The 16,457-nt window shown below is 41.4% G+C and overlaps 1 protein-coding gene across 1 annotated transcript; it reads right to left on the bottom strand.

The window, feature by feature from the left end:
* Positions 1-504: 504 nt before the first annotated feature.
* Positions 505-15,902, bottom strand: si:ch211-223a10.1 (uncharacterized). The gene is made up of 10 exons (XM_067420655.1): positions 15,624-15,902; positions 9,476-9,611; positions 9,233-9,343; positions 8,953-9,085; positions 7,381-7,559; positions 6,180-6,253; positions 5,934-6,096; positions 5,755-5,837; positions 5,474-5,664; positions 505-4,863 (listed from the first exon to the last, which is right to left on the bottom strand). The coding sequence occupies exons 1-10, from the start codon at positions 15,727-15,729 to the stop codon at positions 4,405-4,407; spliced, it is 1,635 nt and encodes a 544-aa protein (XP_067276756.1). The 5' UTR covers positions 15,730-15,902; the 3' UTR covers positions 505-4,404.
* Positions 15,903-16,457: the final 555 nt, after the last annotated feature.

Here is a 16,457-nt window from a genome sequence, read left to right as displayed (position 1 = left end):
ACACTCGCTGCACACTGCAGTAAGAGTAAACGTTTGTGCTAAATAAAACAATAGGTTACTTGCGTAACCCCGGTTCTCTTTCAAGCATACGTTTCGGTGTCTCACTATGGGATATGCCCCTTCCACGTATTCCTCAGAAGCCCTATTACATTACACCAGCCCCAATTGGCTGGCAGACATGACGTTGTGTCTAGGAGTGGCCTCCCCTCCCTCAGTATAAAGGGGGCGACACAACGTCACTTACGACATTCAAAACAAGCATACCTCTTCCTCGCTTTACACAGCAAGGAGGGTGATCTGGTGAGACACCTCACTTAATGCTATCAGAGAACCGGGGTTATGCAAGTAACCTATTGTTCTCTTTCAAGCATATGTTTCGGTGTCTCACTATGGGATATCGTAACTCCTGTATTGCCAGATAGCCTGCATTCAAAGTCTCCAGCCAACCAATTACTGTATCCAGGGCTGAATGAGTCATGATTGATAACTCACGACTCATGTTCCTACGCTCTATACCGCATGTGCTAAAGTTTGAGCGAGTTTATAGAATCTTGCAAATGTATGGGGCGAAGACCAACTTGCCGCTTCACAAATATCCTGTATCGTGACTCCTTTTAATAGAGCCCACGAAGTTGACATTCCCCTCTTTGAGTGTGCACGTAAAACAGATGGAGGAACAAGACCCTTACTGTAATATGCCAACAAAATCACCTCCACCAACCAGTGCGATGAACGCTGTTTATTAATCGGCTTCCCTGTACGTGGTTTTCTATGTAAATGCGTAAAGCGCACACTGGGCATAACACATTTAACTTTTGCTGTTCAAATGAAGCAAAAGGCAGTGGGGAGAGAGCTCTCAACTCAAGAGGGATGATAGCATTAATTAATTTGGACATAAATGCAGGATTAGGTTTCAGAATTACTCCTGCATCCACAGGCATGAATTGCATGCACGCTGAATGCACCAAAAGTGCATGAATCTCGCTTACGCGCTTTGCTGAAGCCAGAGCTAACAGCAGTGGTGTCTTGAACTAGCCTGACGTGGTCATACTCAATTCTAGTCAGAATATGAGTCTGAAACTGCTCCATTGGGCTGTGATTATGGGGTGTGTTTCAACCGAACCAGGAAAGACCTTAATTGGAGAGACCTACAACCAATTAAAGCAACGAAGCGACGGATTTTCAAATGTCAACAGAGCTCAACTGCATTGTGTTGCCAAGTCCACGTTTTTTTCCACGGGTTGTTTTCTATGTCCACGGGTTGAAGCGACTATAATGTGATATATAGACCCATGAGTGTTCATTTTAGGAGGCAAACTTGCCAAAATAACACATTTTACACCCCAAACACAATTTTTTTCCGCTAAAAATTTGGCAACCCTGTCTGCACGCGTGCTTGAATAAACGATCTTTGCAGGTGTTGTAAAAAAATAAAAGAATTTAATGATACACAGAGTACTTAGTCAACATGATCATCATTTTTGAGAAAAATTGTGAAGGTGAATGAATATACAAACAAGCTCTCCGTTTAGGACTCCGTTTGTACTGTTGATCATCTGTCATCAGTCATCTGTCATCATCTGAAGAAAATGCTTCAGCGTCAGAAAAACGGCTAGCATTTCCAGATAATTTATGTGAAGATTGGCTAGATGATAACATCTCCCATTCACTATCCTGCCCTTGTGAATGCCCCCCCAACCTGACAATGGAGCGTCCGTTGTTATGACTTTCCTGACTCGAACCACGCCCATGGGTACCCCTTGCCAAGACCGCCTTTGACGTCACTCGCACAGAGTGCCGTAGTGGATCAAACCTCAGAGAATTAAAATTCTCTCATGAACAATCTGCCCAAGGGAATGACTATCAGGGCTGAGGCCATCAGTCCCAGTAGCCTGAGGCATGTGCGGAAAGAGACACTTTTTTGCATCTGAAATTCAGCCAGGCATCGAGTAAATTTTACCACCCTGTCCTTCGACAGTCATGCTCTGAATGTCAGAGTCCAGTGACAGTCCCTGATATGAGATAACCCCCCCGAGGAGATGTTATATTGTGTTCTGTTAATGTGTTTTGCAATATTTTTTGTGGCATTATGTTTTTCAACATGTTTTGGAGGTACAGTGAAAACTTTATTGAGTTTTGAACAAAGAAAGTTCTTGTGACTAGTGGGTGGGTGTGCACCATTACACCGTTTCTCATTCTTTTCACAGCTTTGTTTCCCCTGGCCTGGCCGGGCTCTGTTTTCCACAAAGAACATCTGGAAGTGGGAACTTCTAAACTCGTTCCTTGTCGAACACTGAACTTTTGAAGCTCCTGTCCCCAATGTGTCTGACCTGGCATGGTCGACCCTTTGTCCTGCAGCTCCGCTTGGTATGCGGTTAGCATAGAGATCGCATTCAAAGCCCTGACAGAGAGAGCGACTGCTTTGTAAGCGTGTTCCGTCATGCTCGACTGGAATCTGTCCGCTTTAGATGGTAGAGTCGGATTTGCAGCAGCCGTGCGCTTTGGGTGTAAGTGTGCGGCAACTAGTGGCTCCATGGGGGGGTATTCGGAGAAGGCATCCAGAGGCAGGGCATCCAGAGGCAGGGTGGAGGGGATCCTCCCTGCACTGGCATCTTACTGGTGAACTTTTTGTCCTTCCAGGTCACAGCAACCTCCTCCAGGAACTCTGGAAATACTGGAAGGAGCTAATTTGGTGCCAATTTCGCTCTTTCGGCAGCCTCTTGCCCTCGTAGCGAGACTTTGCAGTCTCCGCTACCACGGTGGGCCACAGAATATTTAGTTTATCTGCAGCGCGTTTGCACACATCTTGCAGATCAACACTGAGAAGCGGAGAGGATGGTGCACTACCTGCCTCTTCTGTGGTTCCCGCCGCAGCGAGGAGTTGTGCCGAGTGCGCAGGGGGAAGGAAGGGGGAGTCCTCGAAATCTTCCTCTTCTTCAGAGAGAAGATAATCAGATTGTCCCTCTTCCTCTAAATCGACTGTGTCCTCATCCTCGTCTGTGCTGAGCACGCTAGGCAGAGGGACACAGACATCAAGCTTTTCACCCCAGGATAAAGCTGCCGTGACGGGCAGCTCTACTACAGGAATGTTTACCTGAGTGGCAGCTGGAACAGGGCTAGTTGACATGAGGGGATCTTGGCCTGACAGGCTTGCTTGGCGTGCTAGCCTGCGTCGAAGGCTCTTCATGGTAAGCATGCACAGTGTTCACAGGAGCTGGGTTTTCGATCGCCAATTGGGCATGTTTCAGGCCGAGACATGAAGAGCAGACCTGGTGTGTGTCCTTGCATGAAATTTTATTCCCCCATGAACAGAGTCGCAACGACTCTCCTGCGCTAGCCGGGATAGTTTGCATTGCTGCAGCCATCGTTGTTATAGAACTATCCTTGCAATCGGCTGGGATGCACATTGAAGGAGCCAGATGAAAAACAGCGTGGTGGCCAGTAGTTCGTCTAGAAGTTTGTTTTCAAGATTTCTTCAAAAGGCTTCGGCTTCTGGTGTGAAGCTAGAAGAGTTTTTTTCGTAAGTGACGTTGTGTCGCCCCCATTATACTGAGGGAGGGGAGGCCACTCCCAGACACAACTTCACGTCTGCCAGCCAATTGGGGCTGGCGTAATGTAATAGGGTTTCTGAGGAATTCGCGGAAGGGGCGTATCCCATAGTGAGACACCGAAACTTATGCTTGAAAGAGAACCAGAAGCCAAGGGTAACGCAGATATGATGCCACTAACAGGTGACGCCCTCACACGTCCTGGTTCCTTGGTCAAAAAGGGAATTTTCTCACGGTTTACAAATAGTTGAACTATAAGACTGGCCTAGTGGTTTTTGTATATTTTACTGAAAACGATTTACATAGTGCACCTTCAAGAAAATGCAATCAAAACTACTCTCAATATTTATATTTTTCCTTCCAATATTTCATGAACAGTGAGCTTTCTGTGCCTGGTACTTTTTGCTCAGCTGGCGTGTCTTTGTTCTCTTTGTGTTTCTCTTTAGCATATCCTGTCTCTAGCCTGTGTTAACATTCTGTTTACAGACTTCGTAATATTCCCACACAAATTACATTTTGGGAAATTATTGCAAAGCAGTTTGTGTGCAAGTCTGGAATAGAGATCGGGCAAAATAAAGCCGTTCCGATTTACAACCGGTTGGGTTGACCAGTGTCAACGGCTCTATTTTCCATTATTTTTCATCAATCATCTCCCGGGCCAGTTCGGACACAATCTGTTTTCGGGCCACGGGCTACGCTTGACACCCCTGTTTTAAATTGTATAATATAAATGGAATCAGTGCCCATCATACACTATTTGACTGGACAAAATCTACATACAGTTGTGTAGTATATTCCAGCTAAACAACAAGATACAGACTAAACTGTGATGTTGCTTTATAGTTTCAAAAAGTCTCTATATGTTAAAAGACTGACTGTGCTCCCGTCTTCTTTTCCCTTCAAGCAGAAAAGAGAGGACTGTTCCCAACCGTTGTCTTTTAGAAGGCACCTTGTGGTCATACCGCCTAAAGTAGGTGGTGGTTCCCATGGAAATGGCATCAAGCTGCTCAACTAGCAACCATCCTACCCATATTAGAGAAAGAATGTTGAGCAGAGCCAGCAGGACGACCCAGGCCTCTCTTCCCATCACTGAGACCCAGTCAGACAGCTGCAAGCCTGAGAGTTTCATGTTGAGGTAGTAAACGGCACTGAGGATGAAGATTAGATGAGCCATTATCATGGACATGATGAAGAGGATAAAGATGCGGTGGTTGTCTCGTCCAACACATTGATTGAGAAAGAGGCAGTGGTGGTCGTAGTCTTGGATGCACATGTCACACAAACGGCAGTGTTTGCAATTGTCCACTTGAATAAGCTGAAAGAGAATAGCTTGTGCAGCTTTGAAATGGGCTTTTTTATTATCAATTATTAATTATAATAATTATATAATTATATTATTTAAAAAATGTAGCCAACCAAAAAATAAACTATAAAGTAAATACATTAAATCTCAAAATATGTTAATTAGCTAATCCTTAGAATATGATCCAGAGCTAATAATTACAACTAAATAATCTCATAAATATAATCTAATAATATTTCCAATTATATCCAATTTATTAATAATAATAATTCATTAGATTTACTTTTTTTTTTTAAATTAGATTTGTTTAACCATCCAAAAATGGTTGATGATACATCCCTCCACAGAAATGAGGGTTAATCAAAATATTACAATTCTATTATTATTATTATTAATAATAATAATACAAATAATAATGTTAAGTTAATAAGTGAAATGTTATAAAAAAGATAATAATGAATTAAATGTTTTATTTGTACTTAAAGGATCTGTTTAACCATCCAAAAATGGTTAGTGATCCAAACCTCCAAACAAAACAATTTTAATGCAGTAAATAAATTAACAAAGTATGTTAGTCAGCAAACAGATTCAGACCCAGTGCTGGTTAAAGAGACGTGCTCACCTCGCAGTAAATACAGAATCTGTCTGGCCTCTGGCTGGCTTCCATCAGGTCTCCTATGCTGGAAAACCGGGAATCAGTGTCAGCTTCTTTGAGTTGTCCTGGGTTCTGATTTAGTACTTTCCAAAAAAGTCCAGCAAGCACACAAAAATGGATAAGTGAAATGTGTAAGAGGGTATGAGCTGGCCAAAAACGTGAGCAGTTAAGGAAACTTTGACACAAAACATTCAAAATTATTCAAATTGTAAAAGTTGTTGACGACATAAGATATCTGCAAAGGATATTAGGTACAATTTTATAGAGAAAACAAGCTGTAGAATGAACTAGGCCTGCAGTCAGTGTTCCCAGGTAAACAGGGTTTGGTAACCTGTAGTCCAAAACAAAGGGTAAAAAGGTTATAATGCCATCAACATTTGCTTTTATTATCAGTGATAATGCAATTTTCAAATCCCAACTCTCTAACCTTTGAAAGCTGCTCAGTCTGTGATACTGAGAAAGAATGACTTTTGCCATACAGGGGAAAAGCAATGCAGAGAAGATACCCCCATATTCACCAAGAGCCGCAGCTATAATGAGAACCGCTGCCCCGCTAAGAGATGGTAACAACAGCACCCAGAAGTACATCACTGGGGAACAGATCATTTCATGAATAAACATTACAGCCATTGAATACCACTACAATATAATACAATAAACCCCAAAATTATACCATATGAGTCCTTAGGAATCAGATCTTTTGGTCGTTGACTGAAATGTGTCAAAATACTTGAGAGCTGCTGATGTCTGCACAAAAATAAGAGATAAAAAAGTAGATAATTTATCTTATTCTGTTAACAATATAAAATTAGATTACTGGCCAAACACAAATAATCCCAACAAATTGAAAATAATATATATACACCGATCAGGCATAGCATCCTGAACCCTGACCGGTGAAGTGAAAAACACTGATTATCTCTTCATCACGCCACCTGTTAGTGGGTGGGATATATTAGGCTAGGGCCAAGTTGTCAGAATAAAGAGTGCATCAGTTTGTTTTGTATGGGACTGCATAGCCGCAGACCAGTCAGGGTGCCCATACTGACCCCTGTCCATCCTGAAACTAATGGGCATTTGAGCATTAGAACTGAACCATGGAGAAATGGAAGAGGTGGCCTGGTTTAATGAATCACATTTTTTTTTTTATTACATCACATTGATGGCTGGATGCGTGTGTGTCGCTTACCTGTGGAACACATCGCACCAGGATGCACTATGGGATGAAGGCAAGCTGGCGTGGGCATTGTGGTGCTTTGGGCAATGTTCTGCTGGGAAAACTTGGGTCCTGCCATCCATGTGGATGTTTCTTTAAACGTAACACCTACCTAAGCATTGTTGCAGCCATGTACACCCTTTCATGGAAACAGTATACCTTGGTGGCTGTGGCCTCTTTCAGCAGGATAATGCACCCTGACACAAAGCAAAACTGCTTCAGGAGTGGTTTGAGTAGTGACGAGTTCCAATCGAGCATCTGTGGAATGTGCAAACAAGTCCGATCCATGGAGGCCCCACCTCGAAACTTACAGGACTTAAAGGATCTGCTGCTAATGTCTTGGTGCCAGATACCACAGCACACCTTCAGTGGTCTGGTGGAGTCTATGACTTGACAGGTCAGGGCTGTTTTGGCAGTCAAAAAGGGGGGCCGACATAATATTCATAATCATGTTATGCCTAGTCGGTGTATATAATTTTCTTTAAATGTGAAGGTATATTCCCCATTTGAAGCTATATGTTAATTGCAGCGCAGGTTAATTGAAATATTCTTTGTTTTTTTCCTGTGTTGACCATGCAATTTTTTTAATTAAAAAAGTCTTGGAAAGATAAATAATCAGAATTAGAGCCTTTACATTTTTCATTGGTTCTCAACAGACCTAAAAGTATTCCCTTGATTACAGAGGTCAAGAGGTGTGAGGCCAGTGTGGTTTTTCATGTGTAAAATGTGGAGTCCGCCACTCTTCAACAGTAGCCAGCACACCTCAATCATGCCTTTCTCTGCAGCCACGTGAAGTGCTGTCGCCCCCTGGTGGTCAACTGCTTCTGCTGTGCATCTCTGTTTAAAGATATAATCAGATAACATCTTGAATAAAAGACAATAAAGCACCATATAAACCAGCTGTTGCATGCATTCCGACTTAAAGATTTGGATTCTCGTGCAAAACATGTCCAAAACTTAAAAAACAAACAAACGATTGGACGTATGACAGAGTATTTCTGTGGCAAATACACTCCTTTGAGATTCTAATACATTTTGGAACGTTTTTTTCAGAGTATGGCACTGTATGACGCCATAAAGGGCACTTCTTCCGAATGAGCACGTGCTTACATTAAGCAGAGCGAGAGCAAGAGTACAGCCATCAACGAGCTTCGTTCGGGTTAAGGGTTTTGTTTTTGGACCAAAAAAAACAACAATGTCACTAAATAAGTGTGTTCTTGGTTGTGAGTTAAAGATAACATTTTTCAGTGTTAAAGAAACACTGAATGAAGTTTGTTTTCCCAGAGCAGCAACAGATTTCTGCAAATGTGTTTGTTTGTTCTTGGTCATGAGTTGAAACCGCAGGTGGTGTGTGAAACTGCATCAAATGCCTATTATTCTAAAGCCCCTTTCACACTGCACGTCGGACCCGCAATATTCCCGGAACATTGCCGGGTCGCCTTCTGTGTGAAAGTAACCACGTCCCGACATTGATTACCGAATTCGACCCGGGTCGGGGACCTAGTAATATTGCGGTATTCGACCCGGGACGAGCGCTGTGTGAACAAAAGCCGAAACTAATGCCGCAACGTGTACGTAGTTATCATGCGACTCCTAGAGCTTGTTTTTTCAATAATACAACCCTGCAGTGCCAGAAGAGCTAGTCGGTGTTTTAAACGCAGAGAGTGTTCGTATACAAAAGAAACTAAAATTAAACAAGCAGAAATGTGCGCAAACTGGACACAAGTCGAGACCAAGGAGCTCCTTACTATCCGCGCTGAAGCTGAGATCGCTCGCCATTATACGTCACATCAGGATGTCACGTGTCAACTCGACCCGGAACCGTTAAGCGTTGTGTGTGAAAGCGCACATATTACGGCATTTCGCTGGCTGTGTGAATGGACCAAATCTAGCGGCCCGGGAACAAATGCCGGGTCGCATTATCTGTGTATTTGCCGGAATCGCAGTGTGAAAGGGGCATTAAGTCTCTTTAATCACAGTCTTTTCTAGTTTACAATTAAGTAAATCTTAAACTTAGGTAATAAACAACTATCTCTAACAAAGTAGTAACATTGAAACAAATTAAGAAAAGAAAAAAACATTCCAAAACAATGAAGTTTCAGTGTGATAGGAGCAATTTTTAGCAGTTTTCAGCCAATCTGCATTTGCCCATCAGTGTTTTGGTGGCTATTTAGCCTAGTTGTACCCTGTAAGAGAATTACAAGCAGAGCTGTAAAGTAAAAGTGCTTACATTTGCTCTAAGGAGATACCGCACTACATCAGTATTGCCTGTGGAAGCTGCCAAATGCAATGGAGTGACCTGATAGTTATCTGCATCTGAGAAACGGAACATTCCAGTCTCCCACAGGTACTGCGTGGCAATACTGAGAAAGAAAACAAGACAGTGACAAGAACATAGAGCAATATTATAGTATGCAGCATACACCAAAACAAAACTAATTATTTTTCATAATCCTGAGTGTTTTTGTGTTACTTTGACTGTTGCTAATGTAACAGGCTCAGTTACTTACACGCTTCCACCACCAACTGCATGATGAAGAGACGATTTCCCCTGCTCATCTACTATGTGTAAGTCTGCACCATGCTGCATCATTTTGTGCATGATATAAATGTTGCCATTTCTGTTAGAATAAAACAGTACAGTATGCCCTCTTCGTATGAGATTGCCGTTATGAGCTTTCAGGAGAAGCAGAGTTTATGATGGATGTTTTAATTAAAAATCATACAAATAAGATGAATGAGGTCTTCCGTACCTGCAAGCGAAGTGAAAAGGAGTTTGTCCTGCATCACAAGGGATGTTTGGATCAGCACCACTGTTCAGCAGAAGCTCAGTCACTGGCCGGTTTCCATGGAGAGCAGCAAAGTGGAGGGCTGTGAAACCTCCCCAACCTGAGAAGATGAGAAAACTTTACAAAAGTTTTTTGTGACTATCCCGAAACATGAGTTGACAACTTGCTAAAATACACTCACCTTAAAGGGTTAGTTCACCCAAAAATGAAATTGATGTCATTAATGACTCACCCCAATGTCGTTCCACACCCGTAAGACCTCAGTTCTAGCCTGACAAGCCAGACCCACATCAAGATGTTTGGTCTGGAAACTCACCATAGACAGGGCTCAATCCAAAGGGCGGGATAAACGGTTGTCTTTCCCTCCCTCTAAACTCCCTCTGCACGCGATAGGATAGCGCTACCACCAACCAGAGCAACGAAGGTGAAACAGAGCTTGTTGATAGATTAAACATTTGCCGTATCCGGTCAGCAAAACCCCGAACACATCTTCCCTTTTTAAGAATGACTTCAGTGCCGTTTTTTGTTCTTTTCTCAGAGAAAAGCTTAACTCCAAGTCTTCCAGAATCGCGGTCAAAGCTGATTCGAAAGACCGCCGCCGTTCGCCAGTTTCTGTGTTTACTAGAAGCACGCAAACGCAACTCGGCCGTCGTCATTATGGCCCCGCCCACCGACTCTATACACGATGTGATTGGTCCGGCAAGAGTTAGGGGAATACAGCTCAGAAGGGTATTGAGAGTTCCTAGACGACACTTGCGGGCAGATTAAATTTGCTGCCGCTAGGGTGCGTCTAGATTTCTAGGCTACCTCAGTTCATCCTCGGAACAAAGTTTAAGATATTTTAGATTTAGTCCGAGGCCTTTTTGTCCTTTTGAAGCGTCAACAACACATTTTGGTCCAAAAATAACAAAAAATACGACTTTATTCAGCATTGTGTTCTCTTCTGTGTTCCTCAAATAAAGAATAAAACGGTCATTATTCAAGATTCGGAGTGCGTGTCAGACTGGCAAACTGCTGAAATCACGTGACATTGGCGAAATGAATCACAAATCAATCTGCTGATTCGCGACCGTTTTATTCTTTATTTGACGTTTGGAAAAAAAAAACGCGGAAGAGAAGACAAAGCTGAATAAAGTCGTATTTTTTGTTATTTTTGGATCAAAATGTATTGCCGATGCTTCAAAAGAGTCTAACTAACCAACTGATGTCACACGTGGACTACTTTGATAATGTTCTCTTTACCTTCTGGACGTGGATAGCAGGTGGGAATACACTTACATTCAAAGGACAGAAAGGCCTCGGACTAAATCTAAAATATCTTAAACTGTGTTCCGAGGATGGACAATGGTCTTACGGGTGTGGAACGACATTGGGGTGAGTCATTAATGAAAGAAATTTCATTTTTGGGTGAACTAACCCTTTAAGGATTATTAGGAACACCCTATTAATACTGTGTTTGACCCCTTTCCCCTTCAGAACTGCCTTAATTCTACTTGGCGTTGATTCATCAAGGTGCTGAAAGTATTCTTTAGAAATGTTGGCCCATTTTGATAGGATTGCATCTTGCAATTGATGGAGAATTGTGGGATGCATATCCAGGGCACGAAGCTCCCGTTCCACCACATCCCAAAGATGCTATATTAGGTTGAGATCTGGTGACTGTGGGGGCCATTTTAGTACAGTGAACTCATTGTCATGTTCAAGAAACCTATTTGAAATGATTCAAGTTTTGTGACATGGTGCATTATCCTGCTGGAAGCAGTCATCAGAGGATGGGTACATAGTGGTCATAAAGAGATGGACATGGTCAGAAACAATGCTCAGGTATGCCGTGGCATTTAAACGATGTTCAATTGGCACTAAGGGGCCTAAAGTGTGCCAAGAAAACATCCCCCACACCATTACACCACCACCACCAGCCTGCACAAGGCATGATGGATCCATGTTCTCATTGTTTACGTCAAATTCTGACTCTTCCATCAGAATGTTTCAACAGAAATCGAGACTCATCAGACCAGGCAACATTTTTCCAATCTTCAACTGTCTAATTTTGGTGAGCTTGTGCAAATTGTAGCCTCTTTTTCCTTTTTGAAGTGGAGATGAGTGGTACCCGGTGGAGTCTTCTGTTGTTGTAGCCCATCCTGCCTCAAGGTTGTGTGTGTTGTGGCTTCACAAATGCTTTGCTGCATACCTTGGTTGTAACAAGTGGTTATTTCAGTCAAAGTTGCTCTTTTATCAGCTTGAATCAGTCAGCCCATTCTCCTCTGACCTCCAGGATCAACAAGGCATTTTCGCCCACAGGACTGCTTCATACTGGATGTTTTTTCCTTTCACACCATTCTTTGTAAACCCTAGAAATCTTTGTGCGTAAAAATCCCAGTAATTGAGCAGATTGTGAAATACTCAGATAAGCCCGTCTGGCACCAACAACCATGCCACGCTCAGAATTGCTTAAATCACCTTTCTTTCCCATTCTGACATTCAGTTTGGAGTTCAGTAGATTGTCTTGACCAGGACCACACCCCTAAATGCATTGAAGCAACTGCCATGTGATTGGTTGATTAGATAATTGCATTAATGAGAAATTGAACAGGTGTTCCTAATAATCCTTTAGGTGAATGCATAAATTTGCAGTGGAAAAGTGGTGTATACATAAAATAATCTCTCATCGATGTATCTGTATTGCTCATCAGTTTTTAAAAAGTCAAGTCAATTTATTTGTATAGCGTTTTTTCACAATACATACTGTTTAAAGGAGCTTTACTGAGTTTTATGATGTTAATGCCTAGCAGGGTAACACTTTACAATAAGGTTCCATTAGTTAACATGAACTAACAACAAAAAAATACTACAAGCATTTATTAATTTTAGTTAATGTTAAAATATTCTTATCATATACCAGTCAAAAAGTTTGGACAACTTTTCCTTCACTGTTTTTTCTTTATTTTATTTTTTATTGTTTTTAACATTGTACATTAATAATGCATCCAAACTATGAAAATAGGTGTTAAAACAACCCAGAAAAAGTTTTATGTATTAGATTGTCCAAAGTAGCTACATCTATCTTTGATGAAAGCTTGGCACACTCATGGCTCAGATTCATGAGGTAACCTGAATGGTTTTCGATTCACAGGTGTGCCTTGTCAAGGGTTCATATGTGACATTTCTAGCCTTCTTAGCATGCTTAGTTTAGACCATCAGTTGTCTAGTGCAGTGGAAGGGTGGGTACTGGGTACAATATGGTGGGTACAAGAGCCAATAGTACAAATCCATATTATGGCAAGAAACACTCAGTTGAGTTAAATAAAGAGAAAAGACAGGAAAAAATTCTCAAGAACTTTGAACATTATCCCCTTGTGCAGTTGCCAAAATTATCAAACACTATAATGAAACTGGCTCTCATGAGGACTGTCCCAAGAATGGAAGACCAAGAGCTTTTATTAGTTTATTAGTATTACCAGCCGATTTACTGCACCTCAGAAGACAGCCTACAGAAATGTTTCAACATTCTTTGTTCAGCGGAGATCAAGTCAGGCCTTCATGGTCTGACAATGGTAAAAGAAACCATTACTTTGAAAGAACAACAAGCAGAAGAGACTTGCATGGGCCAAAAAACACAAGGAATGGACATTAGATCAATGGAAAACTGGCATTTGGTCTGATGAGTCCAAATTTAAGATTGGTTCTAACTGCTGTGTCTTTATTAGACTTACAGAGGGTGAATAGACGGTTCCTGAATGTGTGGTTTCCACTGTGAAGCATGCAGAAGGAGGTGTGATAATGTGTTGAGGGTGCTTTGCTGGTGGCACTTTTGGTGGCTTGAGGCCCCACTTAACAAGTATGGCAACCACAGCATTTTGCAGCGACATGCCATCCTATCTGGTTTGCACTTAGTGGGTCCATCATTTGTTTTACAACAGGACCCCAAACACACATCTAGGTTACATAAAAGCTATTTGTTCAAGAAGGAGAGTGATGGAGTGCTGCATCAGATGACCTGGCCTCCACAATCACCAGATGTAAATCCACTTGAGATGGTTTGGGATGAATTGGACCGGAGAGTGAAAGTAAAGCAACCAACAAGTACTCAACACCTCTGGGATCCTTTAAGATTGTTGGAAAACCATTTCAGGTACCTACCTCATGAGGCCAACTGACAATGCCAAGAGTGTGCAAACCTTAAAGGTGGCTGCTTTTAAGAAGCGGGAAAAAAAAAAGTTGTTGACTATAGGGATGTCAACGATTAATCGATCATCGATTAAGCAGGGTCATGCGCTTGCGTTCGGCTCAACCGCGAAATGGGAGGAAAAATGAAGCGAGCGTGCCCGAGTTATGTTTGGGACCATTTTACAGCTGGAGTTACACCTTCATCATGACTGCAAGTTTGCATGTGCATTCGCAGCCTTTTGTTTTGTGCAAATGTAAGTTGTAATATTGTGTTTATTTTGTGCAGGCCTATCTATAGCTGATGTATCTCATAAAGGATGCATTTGGTTAATAATTAACGTTAGAGGCGGGCGGTGGTAAAAGCGTGGCGGTGATCAGCTTCAGCGTGCAGCTCCAACAGCAATGCACAACTAATAATGAAAATGATTGGGACTGTCATATTATTTGCTGTGTGTTCCATTGCGTTGATGCAGGAAGAGCGCATGCACAACATGAGTCACGCATGACTCGTGCATGTAACTTAGTTCAAGTTCACTTGTACATTCGTATAAGATTGTGCAGATGTAATTTATAATAACATACATTTATTTTGTGATCAATCATATAGGATGCGTTTCTTTTAGCAAAATAAAACGCACTAGCAAATGGCTTCAGTGTAACGTATGGCTACCGGTTTTCATTCAGTGCTTGGGCTTTAGCGCATAAGGAGCAATGCATAATAACTATGATTGGGTTGACTATGAAAAGTTGTTGTTGCAGCCCTCAATCTTGATGTTGACATGTTGCGTTTTGGCCTGAAGCTCCACCCTCCACCTATCGACCAATCATGGAGTCAGTAGTGTTTCGGTTTCCGGGTTGCCAGATCTGCTCTAGTTACCACAGCTGCAGCTACAAACGTTCCTGCAGCCTATCTGGCAACCTCGAGTCAGTGGGGAGGGGGAGAGGGGATACACTGCTCCACAGTCATTTGAAAGTGATTGCAGTACCATTTTTGGAAACCCAGTCTTACATACACTTCCTTTAAAGGGTTGTTAATTCACCCAAAAAATTTAATTATGCCGCAGACGATCACTTCCGCATCATGCGTATGGGGCGTAACAGCGCTTAATCATATACATTATTTGAGTGTGTTGAAAGTTATTGTATAGTAAGCTAGAACAATATTAGGCATGCTAAAGCATTACTCGTAGTAAATCTAGAAAACGAGATATATAACTCTATAACAATAATTAGTTTTCTGTCATTGAATGCATCCAGACAGTTATGCTCAATTGTACAATAAAACACATAATATGTTTATTAACATCCTCTTTCCCATTATGTAAAAGGTAAAAAAATAAATAAATTAGAGCTTAAATAAATTAACTTAATTACAAGCATATTTATTACATTTACCAGAGCTCAAAATGTACAGATAGACTCAATTTGCAGTGGCTATGTTTCCGTACAAAAGATTTATTCATCCAAATTTCAGTCAAAATACTATAGTTGCAAATGTAAAACCGAGTGTGAAATCTCCCGCATTAATCTTTTAGAATATTTGTCCGTTTAATTCATCTTGTTTTGATTACAGTGTTAACAGTTTTAACAAAAACTATATAGTATTTTAGGAGAAAACACCGCTGGTTCCCATGGTAGCCTACAAATGGCTTTGTGGTGTCCTACATCATGTAAGTTAGGACACCACAAAGCGTAACAGGTAAGTTAAATCGGACGGAAACAGACTGGAAGAAGCATGCTATTGAAACTACTGCTATAACATTGTAACATTGCTATTTTAGGTCCTTTCTTTAATAGAAAGCAATTAAAGCTTAAGTTACAAGAAGCTCTATTGACCTGAATAGGATCAGGAAGATAAAGGCGAAATGTTAACAGGATCAGCGCAATCTCTGCCATCATCTGTCACCGTGGATCAATTCAGACCCCTTTAAAACAAAATACTCACCTTTTTGTTTTAAGACGCCTCGATCCTGCTGTAATAAATGGGAAACTTGATCGATCTCCCCCCGTTGAATCGATTCAAATATACAACTTCCTGAAGCCTGCAACATTCTGCCACGATTAATTCTGCTGCAGACTTAAGAAATGATCGGCCAACGATAAAACACTCATTATAAAAGGATTTTTACTGTTCTATTATTTTGTTGCAGTGGAACAATCTAACGTACGTCCATCAAAATATTCGCGTCGCGACAAGAGAGAGCCAATCTGATCATATGTAAATAACGACTGTTCTTACGTTAGTGATTTAAGAGAAACCCCGCCCTCTGGCAATATGTCTCTGCAGGGAGAAATGTATCCTCTAGTGGGCGCTCGGTGGCCCAAAACTAACCCTGAGCGGCAGTTAAATGTTAAGTTTTTGTTGTTGGTTTTTTTGCCTCACTGAGGAAAATGAAAGTTACACGTATAATCGTTTGTAATATAATGCAACGATTGGAATGGCATCTCAAGAATTATGAATATGCTCATATGATGTAAACGCATAGAAATGTGATTGACTGTGAAAAATCCAATACGATTTTTACATAAGGTTTAGAAATGTAGCAAAAAAACAAGCCATGTGATAAACAAAAGGTTATGATCCTTATATGTTCCAACGAGATTGTATTATTTTTTTAAGTAAAAAAAGAAGAAGAAGAAGAAAATGTAGGTTAAGAATTGTATTCATAAGAATGTTTCGTGATTTTAATCCGGCCCCATGAGGCCAGAGATCTTGGGAGGGTTTCACACCAATCTGAACATGAGCACCCATACTTGCTCATTTGCGAGTTTTCCACGG

Source organism: Pseudorasbora parva, chromosome 17 (genome assembly GCF_024679245.1).
Source record: "Pseudorasbora parva isolate DD20220531a chromosome 17, ASM2467924v1, whole genome shotgun sequence".
Lineage (NCBI taxonomy): Eukaryota > Metazoa > Chordata > Actinopteri > Cypriniformes > Gobionidae > Pseudorasbora > Pseudorasbora parva.
Note: the sequence above shows the minus strand (reverse complement) of the source record. Positions and strands in the feature narration are given on the sequence as shown.